At 39.8% G+C, this 23033-nt stretch overlaps 1 protein-coding gene across 1 annotated transcript in view; it reads left to right on the plus strand.

The window, feature by feature from the left end:
* LOC102081722 (MKL/myocardin-like protein 1) overlaps window positions 1–23033 on the plus strand; it is a 32628-nt gene that overhangs the window by 1597 nt on the left and 7998 nt on the right. Inside the window, 11 exon segments of the mRNA XM_019357443.2 lie at window positions 5802–5867; window positions 13056–13111; window positions 13599–13674; window positions 13792–13941; window positions 18497–18672; window positions 19807–19914; window positions 20230–20295; window positions 20450–20628; window positions 20772–20955; window positions 21761–21917; window positions 22057–22214. Coding sequence (XP_019212988.2) covers window positions 5802–5867; window positions 13056–13111; window positions 13599–13674; window positions 13792–13941; window positions 18497–18672; window positions 19807–19914; window positions 20230–20295; window positions 20450–20628; window positions 20772–20955; window positions 21761–21917; window positions 22057–22214 — 1376 coding nt within the window.

Raw genomic sequence — 23033 nt, forward strand, 5'->3', positions numbered from 1 at the left:
GTAGAAAGCACTCTGAGTGAACTGTTCACACAGAAGTGAACCAGATGTGATACGTCGGCTACTCATTATCACTGTCACACATGTAGAGCAGTCAAATATGTGAAAATAATTGTATTATTGTTATATATATTTGACAACCTTCTGTACTCCATGCATCAGTTAAGATGTGAATTGACGATCATTAAACAGGTTCTGTCAGGGCGGCTGTGTGTCAGGCAGGAGTTGGAACCAAGATGCAGGACTCAAAGGACAAAAAGTAAACTAAAAAGCAGCTTTAATGCTGAGCCTGAACAAAGCACAGAATATCAAAGACCAGAAATGAGGAAACCAAAGCTACAAATCTTCTAAGAAACCACACTGGCAGAGAGGAAACAGCCATGAGGGAGAATGTGACGAGGGTCAATACTGAGACAATATATATAAACACAGAGGATAACGAGGGAACAGCCAACAGGTGGGAGAACAGCTGAAACTAATTACAGGTGACAAGATAGGGGAAATAGAGCTAAATACAAAGCAGAAGAGATGTGAGACCGCCAAAATAAAACAGGAAGAAACAGAGCACGGGAACTGAAACGCAGATAAGACAGAAGGGTAAACAACCACAGAGACAGACTGTCTTCACAAAAATGCATGGGGAGCACAGGAGTATGATTCCTGAAAAAACATAGAATACAAGCAAAGTAGAACCAAGATAACAAAACTAAGAAGATGTAAGGATACAAATAATAAAAAACTAAAGAATTACAGCTATAATAAGAACCAAAACCTGGAATAACCATTTCAAACTCAGTATATTCAATAAATTAGAATTCAAAAGTCCAAACACAGAAGATACTGGGTCAAAGACCTGGGATCATGACCATTTCTGAGTTTTTCCAAGGATATCCTAGTAAGCTGTACAGGAGATCAGCCTCACTAATTTCTGATAAACACTCAGTCTTTTTGTTCTGGAAGAAGAGGTTTGTGACAGGTGAAAATAAGTTGTAGCATATGAAAAGTCTCGTTTTACCTACATTTTGATACCAGGCTCGTCTTCTAACTGTGATGCCTTCTGTGTAAAAACGTTTTTTTAATATGCCCACGTAACTGGCTTATGGAGTGGCTATGAAATGGAGAAATAACACTGCTGTTCATATTATGTTGCTCAAACAACTTTAAGTCATGAAGAAATCTATTAGGCTCAGTGCAGTCTTTGCAATTTGTTGCTTCATTGCCTGTTCAGCTTGTGACAATTTTAGTTTCGGATAATACAATTCAATTCACAGTCGCCTCAATGCTTTGTATTGTAAGGTAAAGACCGTACAATAAGACAGAGAAAACCTCAACAGTCAAATAACCCCCTTTGACATAGATCCCATGTTTCATTTTACTCAATGAGCTCAATGGGCTCTTTTGCATGGTCAAATTGCACAAAGTGCTGTGTGCATAAACTGTTTATGACTACGCTAAAGCGAGACTTCCTCTTATTTAGTAGCGTTTGACCAGTGAGTGCACATTCCAAGAATAGATTCTTTCTCAGTGCATACAGTAGCATCACTTTGCAAATGTAAGTGTTTGTCAGTGTGTGTGTTTATGCGTTTATGTGTGATTACACTATGCCACCATAAGTGGAGATTAAAATGTGCATCTGCACTGCAATGTATGTTTGCATGCGTATGCAAATATTATGTGTTTGCTTTGTGCTGCTGCCCATGTTTCCCTGCAGGAGCCAGTTAAATTTTTCCTGCTGCCAAGGGGAGAAACTGCACCATCCCATGTCAGCCAAGTCCTCATCACAGAAATCAAAGCGATATGAATGTTTTTGTAGGTCGCTCATAAGGACTATCTGTAGATTCTAATGGGCCACAGTAACACAGCATGGTCCCATTTTTTACAACTCAGGGAAGAAAATGAAGGCCACACTCAAATTTCTGAAAACATTCAGCTTGTCCTTATTAAGTAAGACTTTTTACAGGTATAAAGACAGAAGACATGGACAACAGCTCTGGGCTGTTTTCTACTGATACCTGGGAAACCAAGGGAAAGAAGACAGTCATGTTTGGGTGATTGAGGGATAATGTTTGTTTGTATCACGATACAAAAGAAAAAGGATGTAGACCTGAAAATGTAAAAGAAAGACAGGAGATTTAAGAGATAGATGTGGAAGTTTGGATTCGGGTTTAGAAAAGACTTGAAATCTCATAATATCCAAATCTTGTGATTTATGTTTAAAATCCTGCTTAAACGTTAAAAAAAAGGTAACTTACCGAACTGTAAAAATTTTAAAAAAGGAATATATTTTCTAACAAAAATCTTGACTCCCCCCTCATTTCTTTATATATTGTTTCCAGTGAATTTCTTGTCATTTTGTCATTGCTGAAGTGGTCTTTAGTAATAGTTCTACAGGTTTTCTGAAAGTCTTTCGAAGTTTTTATTTGAACATTGGCAGTGTGGGATCACTTTGACAGAGAATGGAACAAAAGGCAGCCAACATCCAAAGACCTGTGAATGTCCTTCAAGAAGCCTGGAGAACTATTCATGAGGAATTCTTAAAGAAATGACAAGAAAGTTGCCAAAGACAGTTGAGGTTGTGTTGAAGAACAAAGGTGGCTGTACGAAATATTGACTTTCTGGCTTGTTAAAATTGTACAAACTTTTGCCTTCTGTGCCATATTTCCAGTTTGTACATGTTTTAAAAAAGTAGCTTAACCAAATTTCCATTTTCTAGGAAAATGGGAAGAAATGAGGGGTAGACCTTTGCATAGTACTGTATTACAGTTAGTGGTTTCATTGTTTTCTGTGCAGCATTTCATCTATTTTAACCTGATTTCAGTTCTCTAACAAACTAGGTGATAATATGTCTATTATTTATCATATGCACGCAATTAACCCATATGCCTAAGGTTTCAAACATAGTTTTCTGAAATGATCGGCCCTTTGTTTGTCATTGGTGCTACTTTCGGTCATTACACAAATGTACTGTTTATAAAGGGGGGGAAACCTGCAGTCAGGTGAGACTGAAAAAGTCACTTGGATGAGAAAGGAATAGTTTCTTCCTCTATAAACACTATGACCAGATGAACCAATTTTCTTTGACCCCCACTATTATTTAGTTAAATGTCCCTTGGGAAGTTTCACTTCGGCCAGCTTCTTTTGGTTGCCACCAAAAAGCTTCTGGCTTGAGATTGTCTGGATATTTTCACCATTCTTCATGAGTTGAAGTTAGTGTAAACTGGATGGTTTCTTTGCATCGACCTGGCTTTTAAAGAATAGTACACAAATTTTTATTAGGTTTGAACTTGGGGATTTGGAAGCCTATTCCAGAAAATGGAATGGTCAGGCTAAATGTTAGCCTGCTTTATTTGTTACGCAGAGAGGTGTGGTGAGGGAAACGTTAGACTTCACTCTATCTTAACTGACGTAATTGCTTTATTGTCTCTTGCCAATATCATGCACATACAGACAGCAACTTCTCAAAATGACCCCCAATCCATTTCCTGCCCACTTTAAATACTCTAAAGACCACGCCTTCTCAATTCAGGCTGGCCTATAAAAGAGCTGCAATTGAGTCAGGCCTCCTCTTTACTGGGAAAACAAGATGGCTGCCACAGAGGTAACCTGCGGAACACTTTGTTACATTAGTGCTTCCCAACATTATTCAATAATCTTTATGGTCAGACGATACAAATATTGAGCTATTTAGCCACAATGGCAAAAAGTTTGTTTGAAAGAGTAAAGGTAAGGCTAAGAACACCGTCCCAGCCATCAAACATGGTGGTGGTACCATCATGCTCTTGTTGGACTGTTTTGCTACACGTGGTACTGGTACATTGCAGAAAGTGGATTGAACAATGAAGAAGGGGAATTACCACCATATTCTTCATCTTCATTTCAAATCAGCATACACCCGATTTGAGGCAAAACGTGTATATTTGGAACACCCAGTTGTGTCAACTATGATTGAAGCTAGGACACAGTTGAATGCCCCAACAGGATAAACATCACAAAGATTCAGCAAAACTGGTTTTGGAATAGCTGAAGGTTAACATTAAGCTTCTGAAACTGGCTTCCGAAACCTCCAACCTCAACTCTTTTGAAAATTTGTGGCCAATCATTTAAAAATAAATCTTAACCAGGAAACCAACCAATTTAAATGAACTAACAATTTTGTCAAGAAGAAGTAGTGAGATGTCCAGCCCAAAGTTTATTGATGGCTACCATAGGGTTCTGGTCGAAGTGGTACATGCTGAGGGACATTTAACCAAATATTAATGGTGGTATATGTACATTTGAGTCTATATGTATACTTTTGACCCTGTGTAGAGAAAATCCATAATAAATTCCAACTTTTATTTTACCCAATTCTTGTTTTTTAACATCGTTTCCATAGTCAATTCCCCCCTGGAAAAAACAGTTTGAAGATAGCCCAAAATTACCATTTAACCACAGCTGTATTTCTATATTAGTTTATTTCTTTTGCTTGTCTAAAACTGATGAAGTGCTGATCAAGCATACCCACATGGGGTCTTAGCCCATGGTGAAGGAATACTCTGATGAGGAAAGATGAGCTACAGTTTGAATGTCACTGGGGTGATCAGCTTCAGCCCAGAAAGTACAGCAGTAAATTTTAACTTTATGGATATGTCCTTTCAAACCACTGATCAGACATTTTGGCTCAGCACTGAGTACTGGATTTGTACTTACTGTAGAAGGTTAAATTTAAACATTTAATAGAACCTATTTAGGAAAATGAGAACAAAATGTGACCAGGCAAAAAAAAAAGAATATTAAAACACAGCTATTCTGTTGTGCATTTCCTCGCTTTGTCATAAGACTTTCCCAAAAACCTATCAAATATGCATGCACTTCATATGTGTTAAAAGAAGCAAGCTAAACATAAATGTCTGGCTTTGCTAAATGGGAACCAAAGCCTTCAGTTGAGACCAAAAGTTATTTATTAATCCCACTCAATCACCACATCACATTGTCATATTGCCTGATCTGCTCTGAAAAGACCTGTGATTGTAGGTGAAGTTATTTTTTATTGGTAGTCATAACTTGTAACACACTGTGCAACACCTCAGCCACACTTCTATGTGGCAACTGTGTGTACTAATACTGTGGATGGAGAAAGTCAGAGTGCGTGAAAAAGACCTTCACACTCAAAAAGTTTCCAGGTACTGCATTTTACTGCAACTCACTGCTGAGTTCATGATGCAGATCAAAGTGCTGATGTGCAGAAAATCCTTTCCTGCCAGTCCATATTTTCATATCATCTTGAAGTTCAGCCCTCAAAATGTTTTGCAGATATAAATAAAGTTGTGTGAACAAATCAATAATTTATAAAATACAATAACAAGCATCAAGTTGAATCCAGGTGCTCTCAAAATGAGCAGTCTGCTGTCTTTTGTTTTTTCTCACACTCTGTGTGATCTTGTAATGTCACGAATGTGTGACTGTGGGCTGCCATTTCATCAAAAACCTGAAACAGGAAACTACCAGTACGTGTGTTCATGTGTGTGCCTGACTTCCCTTTGTAGTGTGTTACATAACCTTTGTGCATCCGATCATACAAGATCACGATTTTTGTAGCAGCTAATAGTGTAGACAGAAAAGTCCTCATAGAGTAACTTGGATATATCACGGCAGCATAACTGCTTCAATCTACTGCTTTCATTTTGCTCATGGGCATTTGCTTAGTAATGTCTCTACTTTTGTGGCGTTCGGTGTGTGAGAACTGAGATAAACATGCATACACACTCAGCCTGATGATGTTTTCCATTCATTCTGCTGCTACTGACTTGCATCTTGGTGTTCAGTTCTTCAGCTGAAGTTGCAACAGAGAAGGAGCAGAGAGGAGCTCGTCAGCCAGGGGATCATGCCACGTAAGTTACAACAAAACACTTTTAAGAAATATTTTGGTATGAACTGTAAAATGAAGCTGATGTAAACTCTTACAGTAACCTTGCTAGTAGATACAACTGGCACATCTAGTACTGCGCCAAAGTTTTGGGTCCCACCGTTTGTTTTTTTTATATTTTGCTGCCAAAGAGCCAGACTTTGTTTATTTTTTGAAATTTGTCTTTTTAAAAGCATAAAGTTTTCTTTGGAGACAGGCGGCTTTTTCACTGATTTTCAGTCCAGTCCACGTATCTCACCATTTTCAGTAGAATGTTTTTTGTTTGTTTGTTCGTTTGTTTGTTAAGCCCCTTAACACTGACCGATCAATCATTCAAGCACTTAACTTATTGGATAAACCAGGGTTGTGTCTACACATAAGGGGCAACTTATCAAAGAAGTCATTTTAACTTAAATAGACTGTTTGTTACTGGCAGCCTGTCACAAGAACATCTATTTTGTTCCCATTTTTTCAGTTGAATTTATCCAAAATGTCAAACATAGCAAATTTTGATATAAATAACACTGAATTTTACATCAAAAAGACAATTCTGAAAGAGTTATTAGTCAAAACCATGGCATATGACAGCATGATGTGCAGAGTGTGAACAGTATCTGAGCATCATCTCCTAAGAAATAGGAAAAACTCCAGTCAGGACCTAAAATATCCATCTGACCTTTAAAATTTTCTGAAATTGTCATCAACACATACTGATGAGGTCAGGAGAGAAGTACAACTATGAGTGTCTAACGCCATCTGTACAACACGCTGTCATGGTTTTAGTGAGTGTTGTTGTGGATCTTCTCAAAATTGATGGAATTATGTACACAGAATTATGGTTAGATTTTGACTGACCATGCAACAGCATCTGGACTGATGAAAAAGATGAAAATGATCCCAAACACGCTACCAATGCAGTAAAAGCATACCTGGATAGAAAAACACACAGTGGAACACCATCAGTCATGGATTGGCCTCCCCAGACCCTGGACCTCAACATTATTGAAGCACTGTGGGGTCATCTTGGCAGAGATCAGAATAAAAAGCAGAAACATCCAAAGCTTTGAAGCCTGGAGAACTATTCCTGAACGCTACTTCAGTTCAAGAAATTACAAGACAGCTGCCTAAGAGAGTTCAGACTGAAGACTAAAGGTTGTCATACCAAATACTGACTTTCAAGCGTTTTAGAATTGTACAAATTCTGTCTTACCTTATTGCCCACTTTATTTCCATGTATGTGTGCACGTTTCAGTAAATTGCTGCACATTGGTCCATTAGATACACTAAAGGTATGACATAACATTTAAGTGTGTAGCAGATATTATTTTATCTGAAAGGTCATTTATGACATTTTAAAAAAAAATGGGATTTAAATTTTTGTTAAAAAATTAATTAATGTCAAATCACGAAAAATAAAGAAAATTTTATGTGTATTTAGCTACAAAAGAAGGACTAGTTTTGTCTATAAGATGACGCAAAATGAATCAGAATCAAATTATCTTTATTAAGTGCAGTCCCTGCTGTGTCAGAAGAAAAAGGTTTTAACACAATTACAAAGGAATAGTATAAAAAAAGAGGAATAAGATAGTCTTTCAGTAATAATAAAAAGAAGCTTATTGCACAAAAACACTACTGCTCAGGATGTTACAGGATGTCATCCATTGCACAGTATTCGTCAGGTTGAATTGGAGGTTGTTATTTGTAGTTCAAAGCCCTAACAACTATAGGGGAGAACTGGCTATTTACTCTATTAGTCTTTGTTCTGGTGCTCCTGTATCTTTTGCCTGATGGCAGCAGTTTGTACAGATTATGAGCCGGGTGTGGGGAGTCTTTTATGATATTTCCTGCTTTCCTGAGACAACGAGAGTGGTGTAGTTCATCCAGAGGGGGTAAAAAACAGAAAGTGATCCCTTGGGCAATCTTTACAATCACACACAGAGGCAGTAGCATAGGATGCTCTCTGTTGAGCAATGATAGAAGGACACCAGCAGCTTTTGAGGGATGTTTTTTCCCTCAGGATTCTCAGGAAATAAAGTCTCTTCTGAGCATCTTTCCCAGCTCCACTGTGTTCACCCCCCACAACATGTCCTCCTAGATGTGAACTCCCAGGAAGCAGAAGTCTGACACCATCTCCACCCCATCCCCATTGACGTAAAGGGGTTTAATGTCCATAAAATCCACAACAATCTCCTTCGTCTTGGTTGTGTTCAGGAGCAGGCTGTTGTCCCTGCACCACGCTGTCAGTCGCTCCACTTTGTCCCTGTAGGCAGACTCATCCCCCCCATATGTTATAAAAAGCTTGTGGCATGTGTTGCAGTTTGCTTCTTTTTCAAATGCTTACATTTGAGAATTGCATACAGCCTCACACTAAAAAAATGAAAGCAGCACAAGAACCTCTAACATATAAAACAAGAAACACGCAACATTGAACAGAGAAAGATGCATCTGAGTATAAAGTACTTCAGCATAACAGCTGCATTAGTTGGTGCAAGTTAGTAATGAAATTAAAACAGAAGCATCTGAGTGCAGTCTGTTGTGCCTTTGTAGGTTTATTCTAAAGAGATTTGGATTGTGGTTAAAGGTGTCATTGTCTCCTTTCAGTCTGTACAGTGAGTTACTCGAGATCATACTGCAGCTGCCATCATGCATATCCGTAGCTGCTTCTTATCAGATTGTGAGAGTTCCCCATCTGCCATCCAAGTTAGCTGCTACTTTTGGCTCAGTTAAAAAAAAGCCACTTTTTTTTTCTGTTTGATTTATTTAACGAAATATGTTTATGGAGTCTTAATTATTCTGTTAAATGGACAATTTCTATTTAATGCTACTTTAGGGAGCATAATATGATGTTCAGCGCATGCATTGATACAAGTATGTAATGCACAAAGTTCTGAATGCTTCACAAACTGGTACTATTATTGGTGTTAATAGTGTGGCTAACTTTAGCATTTCCCCACATTTTATTTTCTTAAGAAAATGAGGCTCAGTCTTCCTCTGACAATGATTCTCACAGTAGGTCTATATGCACACAGTTTGACACAGGAAGTGTGTTGTGCGTCTTATCTGCTAATGATTCTAATATTTACCTGCTGATGTGGTAGATGTTTAAACTGGGAGCCTGAAAACTATTCATATGGACTCTGTATGCAAGCGCTTTACTGCTGCTGAATGTATTTCCCTCGCTATAGGTACCATTTATAATACAATAATGTCATCTTATCTTTGTGGGCAGACAACATTAACAGCAACTCTAAAATGGAATTATGTAAATGTTACCTTTGTTAACATGCTGGTACTGTTAAGTTTCCATTTTATTTATTGGCAGCATTTCGTGTGCACCACGCTCGTCGTGGTCATGTTAGGTGTGACCACAGGAGTCATCACAGTTCTTATCTGCTTTCACTTTCCTGCCGAATGTTTGAAAAAAAACTGACATGGAGATCAAAGATGAATGTTATGTGCATATGTTTTAATTCAGTTATCCAGTGCCTCTCTCTGCTTCTTAACAAAAGGCGTGTAGCTTTGTTAGTTTTTTGCAGTAGTATTCAGGAACGTTGCAGTTGAGCCAGGGAAGAGACCGATTAAACCTGCACAAAATCAACTAGTTCTTTGTTTGAGAAACTACCTAAAAGTTAGTTTTCTCACATAAAAGCTGTATTGCAGCTCCCCAAAACTGTGTGGTGTGCTTGCTGTTGTCATGTTGTAATTGACTAGATTTGTGTGGTGCCTGGGAACAACCTTTAAGAGAAAAAGAAACTCATAAGTCAGCCATGTTTTGCAATAATGAGCATGCAAAACGGCATTGCAGCTGCTTAATATGATGTGGTTACATAATTCATTTATTGTTCCTACATGTTAGTGACTTCATGACCGCAAGATGAGTATATATACAGAGCCAGTACAACAGACCAGTCTTTCTCCCTGGACCATTCGGCCCAGTATACACTGTACTTCGCTTTTATTTCTTCTTCTTTCTAACCTTAGTAAGGTAAAAACCATGCTATGGCCATATTGTTCTTGTGGGGAAACTTGACACAGCACTCAGTGTGATACCTCACCTAGTTTGTAATTTTTACACTTCTCAGAAAAAACACTAAAAATAGTTTGTGAGTTCACACTAGCCTACATGTGATCAGGCTGAGTTAAACAAAGGAGGCGGGGACATTTTTTATTTCTAAAGAATTGTTAACACGGTCGATATAATGAGCAAAAACACAAGAAAGAGACTGAAAGCATTAATTAGTAAACCTGCCCTAGTTGCTTGGAATTGCAGTATTTACTTTTGCAGATGCTCCTCCACTGATTATGAGCTCTGTAAAAATCTGAGTATTGCATGTATACTTGGTGCAGTATTTGCAAATGTATCACACTTTACACAGCTGACCTGCAGGACAGCTAAATACAGGGAAGTCTTAGAGTTAACACTAAAGAGGAAGTGCTAGACAGCAGGAGACTGATCATAAAACACAGTTGCTGTCAGAGGAAGTGATGTTGTTGTTTAATGTTAAAATGTTTAAAGACTGTTGCTTAGCTCTAGCAGTGTGGTAAGGAACTACTCGTGCACATAATGGGGTCTTTTCTGTCTGACCCCATCTCAGCACTCTCTGTTTCCTCCTCGTCTTTTGCCCTTTGGTCTGTTGTTCCATTTTTCTTCCAGCTGCCTCCTCTCATTTGTCATCTATCCCCATCTTCTCTACATCCATTTCATGATTCTTCATCTTCCTTAAATCTATTTCTATCCTTTCCACTTTCACTCACACTTTTAAAACCCCCCATGTGTGCTCATCCAGCCATCCTTCCCTCGATCCCACTACTCATTTTCAATGTAGCTGACTGACAGGCAGCTTTATACACCCTCAAGGTGGACACATAACCTCCTTGTGGATGGGTGAGAGGTCTAAGAGGGCTGATGTCTCCAGGGTGTGCGAGAGTGAGTGCGTACCGGCAGTGTGACAGTGCTCAGTGACGTGAACTGAGGCTTGAGCAGGTGCCAGCAGTTCTGGTTTGCTAATCCAGCCATACTGTGTGTATGTGCATGTGTGTGCAGTACAGTAAAGTAACACATATTTTTTGTTGTGTTAGCTTTGGCGCATGAGATTTGAAACTAGACTCTGACTAGGAAATTACATGCAGCCCTCATCACAGACACTGACAGCTTCATACTTGGTTTAAAACACAAATGACGTAAATACATTGGGCTAAAGTTGAGTCTAAGACTTTGAGTGCAAATAATTTCAGTGTCCTCACATACATGTAGTATGGATATGGGGACACTATATAATAAATGTGCTGCCTGTATGGTGGCCCTGAGAGGTCAAATACACTGCAACTTAAAAAAAAAGAACACCAGCAAATAGAAATATTTCACTGAGCGCCTCTTTTTGTGAATCAGATGGGACGGCATGTAGTCCTACACAGTATTGTGATAGATTGAATTCTGGATAAATTGCCATCACTAGCAGTGAAGCTCACCCAACACCATCACCCACCAGCCCAAGCTTGATGGTTTCTACACATGGAAAGATCACAGACTGAATCATTAATCACACATTTTTGACCAAAGTCCAAATTTAAAGTCAATGCAAGACATGTGACTACTTGGTCGTCCACAGTGGTGTTTTCTTTGCAGCAATTTAAACACGAAGGCCTAAATTTACTCAAAATTAATGTTGAAATGTGTCTGCTACATGAACTCTGGGAAGTACTTATGTGGGATCTAATCCATCAGGATGCTGAGGCTAATAACTCTATGAACTCACAGCAGAGAGAACTCTTGGACTTCTTTGCTTGTTCAGTCCTCGTGTTGAAGATTCAAATGTTTCTTCAAGTTCTTGACACTTTCCAGATGAAATGACCTACAAATCTGGAAGTAAAATAATATAGATAAATACAACAGCATGAGTTGGTACATTGATGGCTGAATTACAATAAGGAGAGATCATTTGGAAGACCTGAACATGATATACTGAGATACAGAATTCGATAAATAAGCTATTTTATACTCTGATGAACCATTTTGCAGGAAGGAGCCTCTGCATTGATAGGAATTAAGACCCTGGTGGTGACAAAGATGGAGACTTGGAGGGGGTTGATCACGGTGAGGCAGAAATGGGGTGGAGGACTGTTGCACAAATGAGATTCCGATTGCCAAGAACATGACCAAACTAGAGTAATGGTGTCAGTGTTGAATCTGATAGTGTGGGGAAGAGGAAGTGATGTAAAGAATAGACTAGCAGCCTGAACATCCAGGAAAACAGGAAGATTAGCAGTTACAGATCTTCCTCATTGAGCATTAACATAAGCTTTACTTGGCCACTTTGGAAATTTGATACCTTCTCTTATATTTGAAGAGAAGGTAAAAATTATAATTGTGCCACTTGGGGGAGTTTTACAGACAGTTTCCAAAAGCAAAGTCAAAGGCGTGACAGCAGTTAGATTTTGGTTATTTTTGAAACACATTATAGTTGGCTGGTTTTGCACGTATTGTCAAATACATTACCAAAATTTGCTTATGTATCTGGTAATCCGCTTGTTCTTAAAGGTTTTACACATTTACTAGAATATTAAAACAAAATTCCGTGTCTGCTGTTAAATAATTTGGTTCTCACATGTAGAATATTTATTAGGTCAAAATTTATATCCCCTTTTTTGTCTTAGACTGCTTAGAAGCAAAGCTATATTGTAATGGTTGAGCTGTTGCATTTAACTCAGTATCACGGTGTCATGATTACCTCGAAGGTTTCCAATACCACTAATCCTGAGGTTTTGCATAATCACAGACCTACACAAGTCCTGCTTAAGTCATCTTTGAATGCAGAACAGCTTCCAGGAAATCCACTGCTGTAGAGAAGCTCATTGGATCGAAGCAGTCAGACTTCATCCCTTTACATTTCTCCTTTGACTTTGTGATTTTTTAAAGCTTTTTACAGCAGCTGCTGTTGGGGACCAGTATCCCAGCCATCATTGTACTTTATGCACTACATTGAACTGGTACTCAGGAAAAAGCTTTGGCTGAGACCATCAATAGACTTGATATTGAACTAAAGAAGCAATGATCCATGAAAGCTCTTTTGCTACCCCCCCAGTAGCATCAGTACACAAACTGCCATGTTAACACCCTATCTCTTTTTGCCTGATTTTTTTTTCTTTACTATGCCCTCTCTTTTTATCCTCTTAGCACTGAAAACTTCAGCTGCCTTCCATGAACAGAGAAGGAGCTTGGAACGGGCTCGGGTGAGTATGCCATTCTCAAATCAGCCACTGATGTCAAAACTGATGCAATTTAAGCTTTGAGAGTTTTCAAAACACGTGACATCATTACAGATAATCTTGTCTTTTCCTGCTTTAATGTAAGCAAAAAATTAAAAATAAAAAAAAGAATTGAGATAAGGCCATTGGCTCCGACAAATAGACTTAGACTTGACAGAGCAATGCAAAACTATCCACCAAATCAGTGCTTGCCCCAAGGGCAACATCATTGGCAGCTGTGAGTGAGTACGTGAGAAGATTGATGAGTAGATTAAAGTAATTCTCCATTAGTTACTAGATAAAAATGATTAGAGAAACACAGGCCCCAGCTTAGAAAAGCACAGTCTATGTTGTTAAGAGAAGGGTTTGGAGAGGAACCACAGTGTTTAACAGTGTACAGTAAAGGGTTTGTGACTGCAAAATGGAGAGATTTTCCACTCCTTCTTCATCTTGTCTCTTGGTCTTTCTCCAGACGGAAGACTATCTCAAGAGAAAGATCAGGAGTCGACCAGAGAAATCTGAACTGATCAGGATGCACATCTTGGAGGGTAAACACTACACAGAGCCTCATACCTCTGGAACTTTGGTCAGTCTAACAAAAAAAGACCCATTAGATCCATGAACACTCGTAAAGAATTGCCATGCCGGTTTGTGTGTCTATGCAGAGCCATTCCTTCAGGTCAAGCAGCTACAGCTGAAGAAAGCATGCCTCGCTGTTGATTTGAACGATAAGCTTGCCCAGAGGCCAGGGCCCATGGAGCTGATCCATAAAAACATTCTACCTGTTCACTCCAGTATTAAACAAGCCTTCATAGGTAAGTGAGAACTATTTTTATGCAACAGTTTCAGTATGAATAAACAGGATTCAACTTGCCCTTTACATCATGTTTCTACAATTTCACCAAATTGTTTATTGGGTTGCTGCCATCTTCAGCTGGACCACCATAAACCCCTCTCAGGATTACTTCTGCTGAGTGGAGGAAATTATTAGCTTAAATTTCATAAGTGCAGAATTATTTATGGTTGATTACCATAAGCTCACCACAGAGAAAACCCCCCACAAACTAAGGGTTGAGACCAAATAGAATGATCTTAAGCAGATAGATGCAGTTATTGCGGACAACTCGTGGTAAGCCTTTCAAAAGCTTATCTTTAAGTCTCTGTTTTACAGCCATCAATACACAAACCAATACCAATGTTTCTTCACACAGTCTCGATATGTAGGGCTGTTGCACAATAACACATTAGTCATGCCAACTTTCGAAAGCCTTACTTTGCAAATTTTGTTTTATTATTTCTGCCCCCTCAACAATCAACAAGTGTACCATTGCTATATAATTTCCTGCACACAGTCTGTGTGGAGGAAGGAAGTGTGATATAGATTTTCATCAAAACACACCCACACTGTGAGGCTCCTGACAGGACATCCCTCCTGGCCCCTTCCTCCACCTATCATGAACGTACTGATGCTTCCTCCCAGATCCCAGATGCTTCAGTTGTCCTCACCACATACTCACACAGGCACCCGTACCTGTCAACAAGAACCACCTAACATACAAATTCTCCACAAACAGCGGACTGACAGGCAAACACTTCAAATGATCAATTCTATGAGTTTGGAAAGGTTGGAGGGGGATAATGTAAATGATGCATGACCTCTGATTCCCATTTTAACAGACAAGGGACGAAGATACAGCTTCCTTCTCTGTTCTCTGTTGGTTTTAAACAATCACAGTGCCTGTTAATAGAGAATCACTTGCTAATTGAAGAGCTGACAGTTTAAAATAATGGGGACCTATTAAGCTTAATTCAATAATTCAATTGCATATTAATATTTTCAGAATGGATCACCAAAAAAATAATCCTTAGTTTTCTCACACTGGCCGTTAATGGAGCTTCGTAAGTTCATCCATAGCCTGAAATGAGCACTTTTAGCTCTTTTCTAGTAATTTTTTGAGGTAATTTAATAGAAAAAAAGAATGCTGTATTCATAAATATACATTGATTAGTGCGAAATTACATCTTCCAACAAATAGATGCATTGTCATAAACTTAGAATCAACCCATTAAAAATACACAGTGTCATGGTCCTGAGTCTGAGGACTCTGTGTTTTGTGTTTCTTTATATTATTCTATGTTCTTGTTTATTCTGTTTTGTCTTTTGTTTAGGTTTGCTATGTGTTAGTGTTTTTGTTTCATGCCTGCCTGTGTTCCCTCTGTCTGTCCATGGTGTTACTGTGTCTGCTCATGAGTCTGCCTGTCACGTTCAGTGTCCTGTCTGGTTCTCTGTGTCTGTTAGTTTCCTGTTTTATTCTGAAAGTTCATGTCTCATGTCAGTGTGTTCAGTTTTACCGCTCCCCTGTCTCGTTAGCCTAATTTCTCCCAGCTGTGTCTCCCTCCTGTTGCCCATTCCCTGATTACTCCCCTGTGTATTTAAGCCCTGTGTTTTCCTGTGCTCTCTGTCGTGTCGTCTGTTTAATTCCGTGTCAGTCTGCATTATTCTATGTTACCCGGTATTCATTCTGTATCTCTCTGCCATCTCTCTTTGTGCATTTTGCTCCTCCTCCCGTGAGTGTCTGGTTTAAGTTTTGTTCTTTAGTTTTCCCAGTTTAGGTTTGTTTACTCCCCGCTCTGCTCTTCCTGTTTTTGTCACCTTATCACTGCTGTAAATAAACACTCACTCGCACCCCAGCCAGTACCTGCATTTTGGATCCTTTTTTCAATACTCCACACGACTGCTCCCCAGCCGTGACACACAGCAACGAGCGCAAATTTTTATTTGTGTCTTTAGCTATGTTAGCGATATTTTATCATCTGAAAAGGGGTCCACTTCACCAAAGAAGCAAAAATGCAAGTCAGAGCTGTAACACATGAATTACTTATTGTCAGCAGATCAGATATACCACCCCTCCATCTCTGGACAGCTGACAATGAGGCAACTAAACAACACAGTTAGCTGGTTATAAGCTAATGTTGTGTCAACTAATGTGAGACTCAAGTGTCTTAACAGTCACATTTCCCCTCTGACAAACTTTCTCACATCATATGAGAGTTTCTGAGACCAACGATGTTAGATCCACTTCAAAAAAAAGTTTCACTTATGCGGGCTAACAGCGGCAAAAATAGCAGTGCTTACTGACATAAAGGATATCCTCAGCAAAAGAAGTGACTTTCACTTACTGACTCGTGTCAAACTCCTTTCACAAAGTTTTACAGTCTCCTCCAGAGTAAATAGACATGAACACTTCTCATCTGGTATACTGTGGTTATCAAAGGACTCCAGTTTTTTTGCTACAGCTGTTATGGGGTCTGGTGTAAATGCAATGTTTTGCTCTCTCTTTGCTATCTTGAACATGTTTGTCCTACAATGGCCACGGTAGCTAGGATTATGAACTTAAATTAGGAGAATTAAGAAAACAGAGTTCAGTTGACTGCAGTCTACTGACATATAGCAGTGAGATTTTACCCACCAAGGTCATTTTCTATATGTTCGGTTGCCCATTGTAGTCAAGACATTTGCACAGCAGGTGGATGTGAATTCTGTGTTTGAGTTGGCCAAATCAAGTACATCTGCTCCAGCCCATTCTCACTCCCGACGCATGATATACCGATGATTTTTCACGTCCCGAGGCGTTCCATGGTGACCTTCCGCGTTCCTATGCTACGTGGCGGATTGTGGATGAAATCGAATAGAATGACGCTCCCGTGGTAACACACGTTCCAGCCCTGTATTCCAGCCCTAGGTGTTTTCCAAAGCGATTTAAGTAAACTAAACGTACATGTGTAGATTTATTCCAAACCGTTCTCATGTTTCCTCATTTTTTCGAACTCGTAATATAGGGACCTGTTGGGTGGCCGAAAGCGTAATATACCGACAATTTGTCACCTAGCCTTAAATGTTACGCTTTGGGCGTGAGAACGTGTTGTCTGCTCTCACTGGCATCATACCGCTCCAAGAATAAAACAAACTTCCTGTTTGGGAAGGATGAGGATCATCTAAGTGGGATTTGTATATAGAACACATTTTTTTTCTTTGTGCTGTGGGAGCAAAGAATCGGTGGGTCCAGCTGCTTGATTGATGTGTAGAGGAAGAAGGTTGAGATTTAATAACAGACTGTGTCAGTGGAATATCCATCTCTGTCACTGCTACACAATAAACACAATTACATTACCGCCACTTTTGGTAGGAGCACTAGGAACTAGCTAGATGAGGTTGACATATGAGCATACAAAGCATGATGCACTCCTACACCCACACACAGCACAGCTGTAAGCGAGTCATTACATTATTAAATCAGCCCCGTGTTGTCTTTTCATCATTACCTGCTGATGGTAAATTAATGGACAGCAGTGTGTTCTAAATAGCAGTGGGCTACTGCCCATAGCACCTCCTGTAATTTAATAACTCACTTCTATTATTAAAAAAAAGGCTCTACAGCAGTCCTGGGGATCCTAGCGGGTACTTTTATTCCTTAAATCCCTGTGGAGACTCATAAGTCTGCATAATAATGAAATGATTATATGATATGGCGCATGGGAAAGCTAGCAGACTTGGATTAAAGCTATGCTGTAAGATGTCTTAACCTTCCTGTCGCTGGCTAATAAGGAAACTTGACAATTTTCTTTGCAGTTTTTTACATTGCTGTATCTGATTTACTATTATATCGCACTCAGCTGCATTTATCTGTTGCATACGAAACATATTTTAAAGAGAATATTATTAGTATAGCAGGCATAAACAGGGGAAGCCGTCACATAAACAGTTCAAATATTCATCGCATAAATTACACAGACGATCCTTCAGAATTCTCAGCACAACGTCATCCTTAGTGAGACGCCATCTGTTACATAAAAACTGTTATGAATGCCTCGTTTGGCTGTGTGGGAAATGAACATAGATGAATGAAAAGCAATCGCTTGACAAAAACCTGACTCATCACAGGTGCATCTAGGACTGGCTCTGGTAGACATGATATGACTACAGAAAAGTGTTTGAGTAGTTTAGATAGCTCTCTCGCTCTCTGTGGACCTTCAGTTTTTGACGAGACACTGGGGATGAGTGTCTTGTGTGTATTTTTGTAGCATATTGAACATTAACAAATGCAAGCCTTTGATGAGTCACCGATACTTGTGGAGGAGGCACCGGTGATAATTTGTCTGACTTTGGAGGTGCCCACGAGGTGTTAGAGTCACAAGCAGAAGTCCAGTGGCTCAGCTCCTGTTAATGTAAGTGATAGTGTTACACAGGCACACAGACTTGGGCAAGGACATAGAATCCCTGGGTAGTACATTGGTTTTATGGTTTAATTTAACTAGATAATGATTATTTCCTTCCCTCGTCTCCCCCACAATCCTCCCTTCTCCTCTCAGAGACGCAGTTTCAAAGAGCCTCGGGAGACAACTCTTCATTTGATGAGGACAGTAATGACAGTCTGTCTCCAGAGCAGTCCACGCCTGTCAGAGAGGAGGGTTGTTCGTTGGGCCTGGGACCTCTGCCCTCTCCAAAGGAAACACTGACAGGCCATGGCATCCCGTCTCCTACACAGGTAGGATCACTGCAGCGAGTGGGACTACGATGCTGTGCAGAACGTATGCATGACTGTAAATCCACAGTTTAAAGGCAATGTAGAGGCTGTGAATTAGTGTATTTGTCTGTGTATATGTGACCTGCATCAGACTTACCACTGGTGGTGGTGTAGCACAGTGTGGGAGAGTTTATAGTGGGTGCAGCTGTTACAGAGGAGATAACCGTACTTTGGTGAGGGGAAAATAACAACATTTTGAGCACCCACTCACTCACACACTAGCAAGTTTAGCATTTTCCTACATCAGCCATCTGATGCATATCCGTGGCACAGAAAAGTACTGTTTTGTATCATTTAATTACTGAATAAAAAACAGTGAAAACTACCTGGAGATTTATTCACTGAATAAGTTAACATCCGTCAATCTTTCCTCATTGAAGCGCATCAAGAACAGTCCTTCCAAACCAAGCTAAGAGGCTATAGTCGTGTGACATACTGCAGATTTTTTGTATCGATCCCACACCAAGTAAATACATGGCCAATATTGCTAATGCCAATACCGATACAGATACTACAGATACAAAGGCAGCTTATGTAGGGGAGAGCGGTGTGTAATGACTCATTGGATTGTAAATGTTCCTGCCTCTAAAGCACTTTGGATCATCATCTGTTGTTTAAATGAGCTATAAATAATATACTTGTGACAGTCAACATATAGTTGTAGTGCATGTTTGAAGTTTATTTTTTCAGCTTCCAAAAAATAATGATTTAGCGAACACAGTTTAGTGGGCTTAGAGGATAGAAACAAAACATCCATCCAATACCAGTGTCGGTATCAAGAGTATTTATATTTGGATCGATCCACCCGCCTCTAAATAACATCAGTGGATGCAGTGACTCCAGACATCTATGGGATGAGTTTGATTGTCATATGGACATTTGACATGCGTCTGGAGGGGGACAAATTGAGCATTTGTGAACAATTGTGTGTTTTGTATGTAAACCTTTTAAGCTATGTAAATTTACATTAACCACAATCTTCGATGTTCATTACTTAAAAAAAAAAAAAAAGACCTTTTCAAATTGGATGATTCTTTTTGACGCCTTGCAGTTTAGCCATGAATGATCAGCCAGTGTTTCCATCCTACCAATCAGGTCCCACCTACAGCTCCTTCTCTCCTACCAACCTCTGGGTCACCCGTTTCACTCAAGCTGACCAATGAGACAGGGGCATCGTCTCTCCTGAGGACAGGTGCCAACAAGGTAACATCTGTCAGTTCAGCTCTGTTAGTTGTTAGACACGCATACATTAGACTGGACCGCTTCAGTCCTGTCACAATGACGACTAAATTATGAGCTTTCGTAAATGATTATTTTAGCTGTTAGTGCTAATTGCTAAAATAATTATTGAGGGCTGTTCAGAACTGCAGATGATGAAGTGAACATGGTCGCCGTAGATCAGGTCTGGTGGTAACAGGAAACCTCGCATGTGTTGTGGGCATCTCATTTCCTTCCCTCATATTGTGGTGTAAAGTTTCATTTTACTCTCATTAAAATTACTCATCTTTTCTTTTTTAGCCACAACCCAAACCAAACTGTGATCGCTCTGGCCTGAGACACAAGAAAACCAAGGACAAACCAAAGGTAGAAACTACTCCTTCTCTGAGGAAACTATTCTAATGATAGCATTCCAAATAGCCAGTGTAGCTACAGCTAAGAGGAGGCAAATATTTGTCTAAAATGCTGTACTGTAGTGCTGAAATAATGACTTGCTCTTTTATCTGGGGCTGCTTTCCAGATAAAAAAGTTAAAGTACCATCAGTACATCCCTCCTGATCAGAAGGGAGATAAAGAGCCTCCTCCTCATCTGGATTCATCCTATGCCAAGATCCTCCAGCAGCAGCAGCTCTTCTTGCAGCTCCAGATCCTCAGTCAGCAGCAGCAGCGCTACCACACCATCCTCCCTGCACCAACTAAGTAAGTCCACATGCATGCTCTTCTGTGGAGTCTGAAGGGTTGCACGTTCAAAGGCTGTGAGGAACATGGGACATAAACTTCTGTTTACAGGACTCAAGAGCACCTGTTAAGATTTACTTTTGTGTCATTGTCTTTTTGCCCAGCAGATCCCAGACAGCTCAGCAGCCATCTTCCTCCTCTAAGTCTATGCACACCTCCTCCTCCCCACCTCGACCTGCTGGTGCACCTTTAGACTTCTCTAAACATTACATCCACACCTGTCTAAGTTCTGTCCCGCTAGGTGGAACGAAACCAGTGTCTCTGCCTCCAAACCTCGATGAAATGAAGGTAAATTGCACAGCGACATGCACGCCCCAGAGAAACCTTTCCAACCTTATGTGTCATTTTTATAATATGAGTAACATGCATGACTGCATACTAAGCATTCAATAAAGAATTAAAAGTCTAAATAAATATCTGTCTGTGCTATGACCTGTCAGAACCAAGCTAGGTTTATAGCAGGAATGGACGATTTATCAATAAAGGCTGGAGTTAAGTGATGTATTAAAAGTGTGTAGTAACGGGAGGGCCAAGTGGGTGGCTGTGACCTCGTGGGAGCCACAGCAGCAATATGTTCAGGGAATCCAGAGATTTCTCTTGAGCAATAGAGTGGAAGGGGGGCTGGAGTGAGGCTGGAGCTGGAGAGAGGCAGGGTTAAACAAGCAGATTTGCAGATTAATTCAAAAGGCTGGAATGAGACTAACTGGCTGTAGTAGCTGATTCTACAATCTGGAGTTGTAGTGGAGTTGAAGTTGAAGGTGATTGGTCCATTCGAATGGTACACCTGAAACCACTCCTGAACTGAGACTAAGGTTAAGAGAAGAGGGAGGCTGGAGCAGCTGGCCTGACATCCGTACCCTTTAGATGGAGTAAATGGGAGATGTGATGTGATGCATGCAAAAAAAATCCTCAAGGTTTCTTTCATTGAAAGGAGCCAACCAGCTCAGCAAAGTCAAACAAAGAGACAGTGATGGATTACTTGTTCTTCTTGTTTTCGTTTTGATTTCCCTTTCAAATTTATCCTAATCTCTTTGCTTTCCCCGTCTCTTTTTCTTCTATCTCAATTCTTTTTTTAATGCTGTCTTTACATCAGGTTGCGGAACTGAAGTCCGAATTAAAGCTGCGTAACTTGCCCGTCTCCGGCACCAAAAATGACCTCATTGAGAGGCTGAGGACATATCAGGAACTAAGCCGAGGCAGTGACACTACCTCCTCTCCAACAGCAGGGTGTACCACAGGGCCAGGGGGCTGAAGGAGCAGGAAAAATCATCCAAGAGCGCTGCAATCATCATCACCAGTAACAATACACGCATAGAGGTTATCATAGTAAGTGTATATAAACTTTCTGTTAACTGTCTAATACCACCCTTTCTTTACATTTTTGTGTAGCTGAAGCGGGCAGCAGTGGGAGCCTAAATGCAGCAAAACCTCAACAGTTCATGACCTGCAATGGGAGCCTTGCCTCTTCAGCTGTCTCCTTCATTCCCTCACCGACTGCCATGAGTCCAGAAGACATCAGCTTTAACAGTGACCTCTTAGGGGAGCTGGTAATACCTTTTTGTTGCTATAATAAACCTTAGAGGACTTCAGAAATTTACTGAAGAAATGCATGCATTACAGATAAGTGTCATAGTGATGTAAGTTCACTTCCTCTCAGAACTTCCTTCAAGCTAAATTCAAACCAAAAACTAAAACACCACAAAGTGTTGATAATGAGACACTTATATTGCTAATGAAGCTGACAAGTGGAAGATGATAGATTTTATTATTTTAACAAAAGCAATAATTATAAACATAGCAATAATAAACATTATATGGTAAAAAAGTGAAACATTCCTCAGAGATTTTGGTCCACATTGACATGACAGCGTCACACAGTTTTTCTGGATGCACATCCATGATGTGAATCTCATGTTCCACCATAAAAAATGAATGAATATGAAATACATATGCATGACAAATTAAAGGAAAACCCAATTTACATGGCTTTGTGAGGTGTTAAACCAGCAGCAAATTTTTTGCGCCACGGACCGGTTTATATTTGACAATATTCACAGACCAGCCTTTAAGGTGTGGCGGATAAATACAACAAAATAAAACCAGTACCGATACCAAAAAAAAGAAGATTTATTCATAACACACAGGAAAAGACCCAGGGAAACAGAGTTAACGATAAAAACGCTAAAAAAATAATGACAAAAACCAATAAAAACCCTGAAAACCATATATTTCACACCCGAGCCTCAACTCTCGTGGCCTGGTACCAAATGACTCACGGAACGGTTCCGGTCTGTGGCCTGGGGGTTTGGGACCGTTGTGTTAAACCATGACATGTCACCAAAATGAGTTGAATTCTGTAAAAATCC

Source organism: Oreochromis niloticus, linkage group LG4, assembly GCF_001858045.2.
Source record: "Oreochromis niloticus isolate F11D_XX linkage group LG4, O_niloticus_UMD_NMBU, whole genome shotgun sequence".
Taxonomy (NCBI): Eukaryota; Metazoa; Chordata; class Actinopteri; order Cichliformes; family Cichlidae; genus Oreochromis; species Oreochromis niloticus.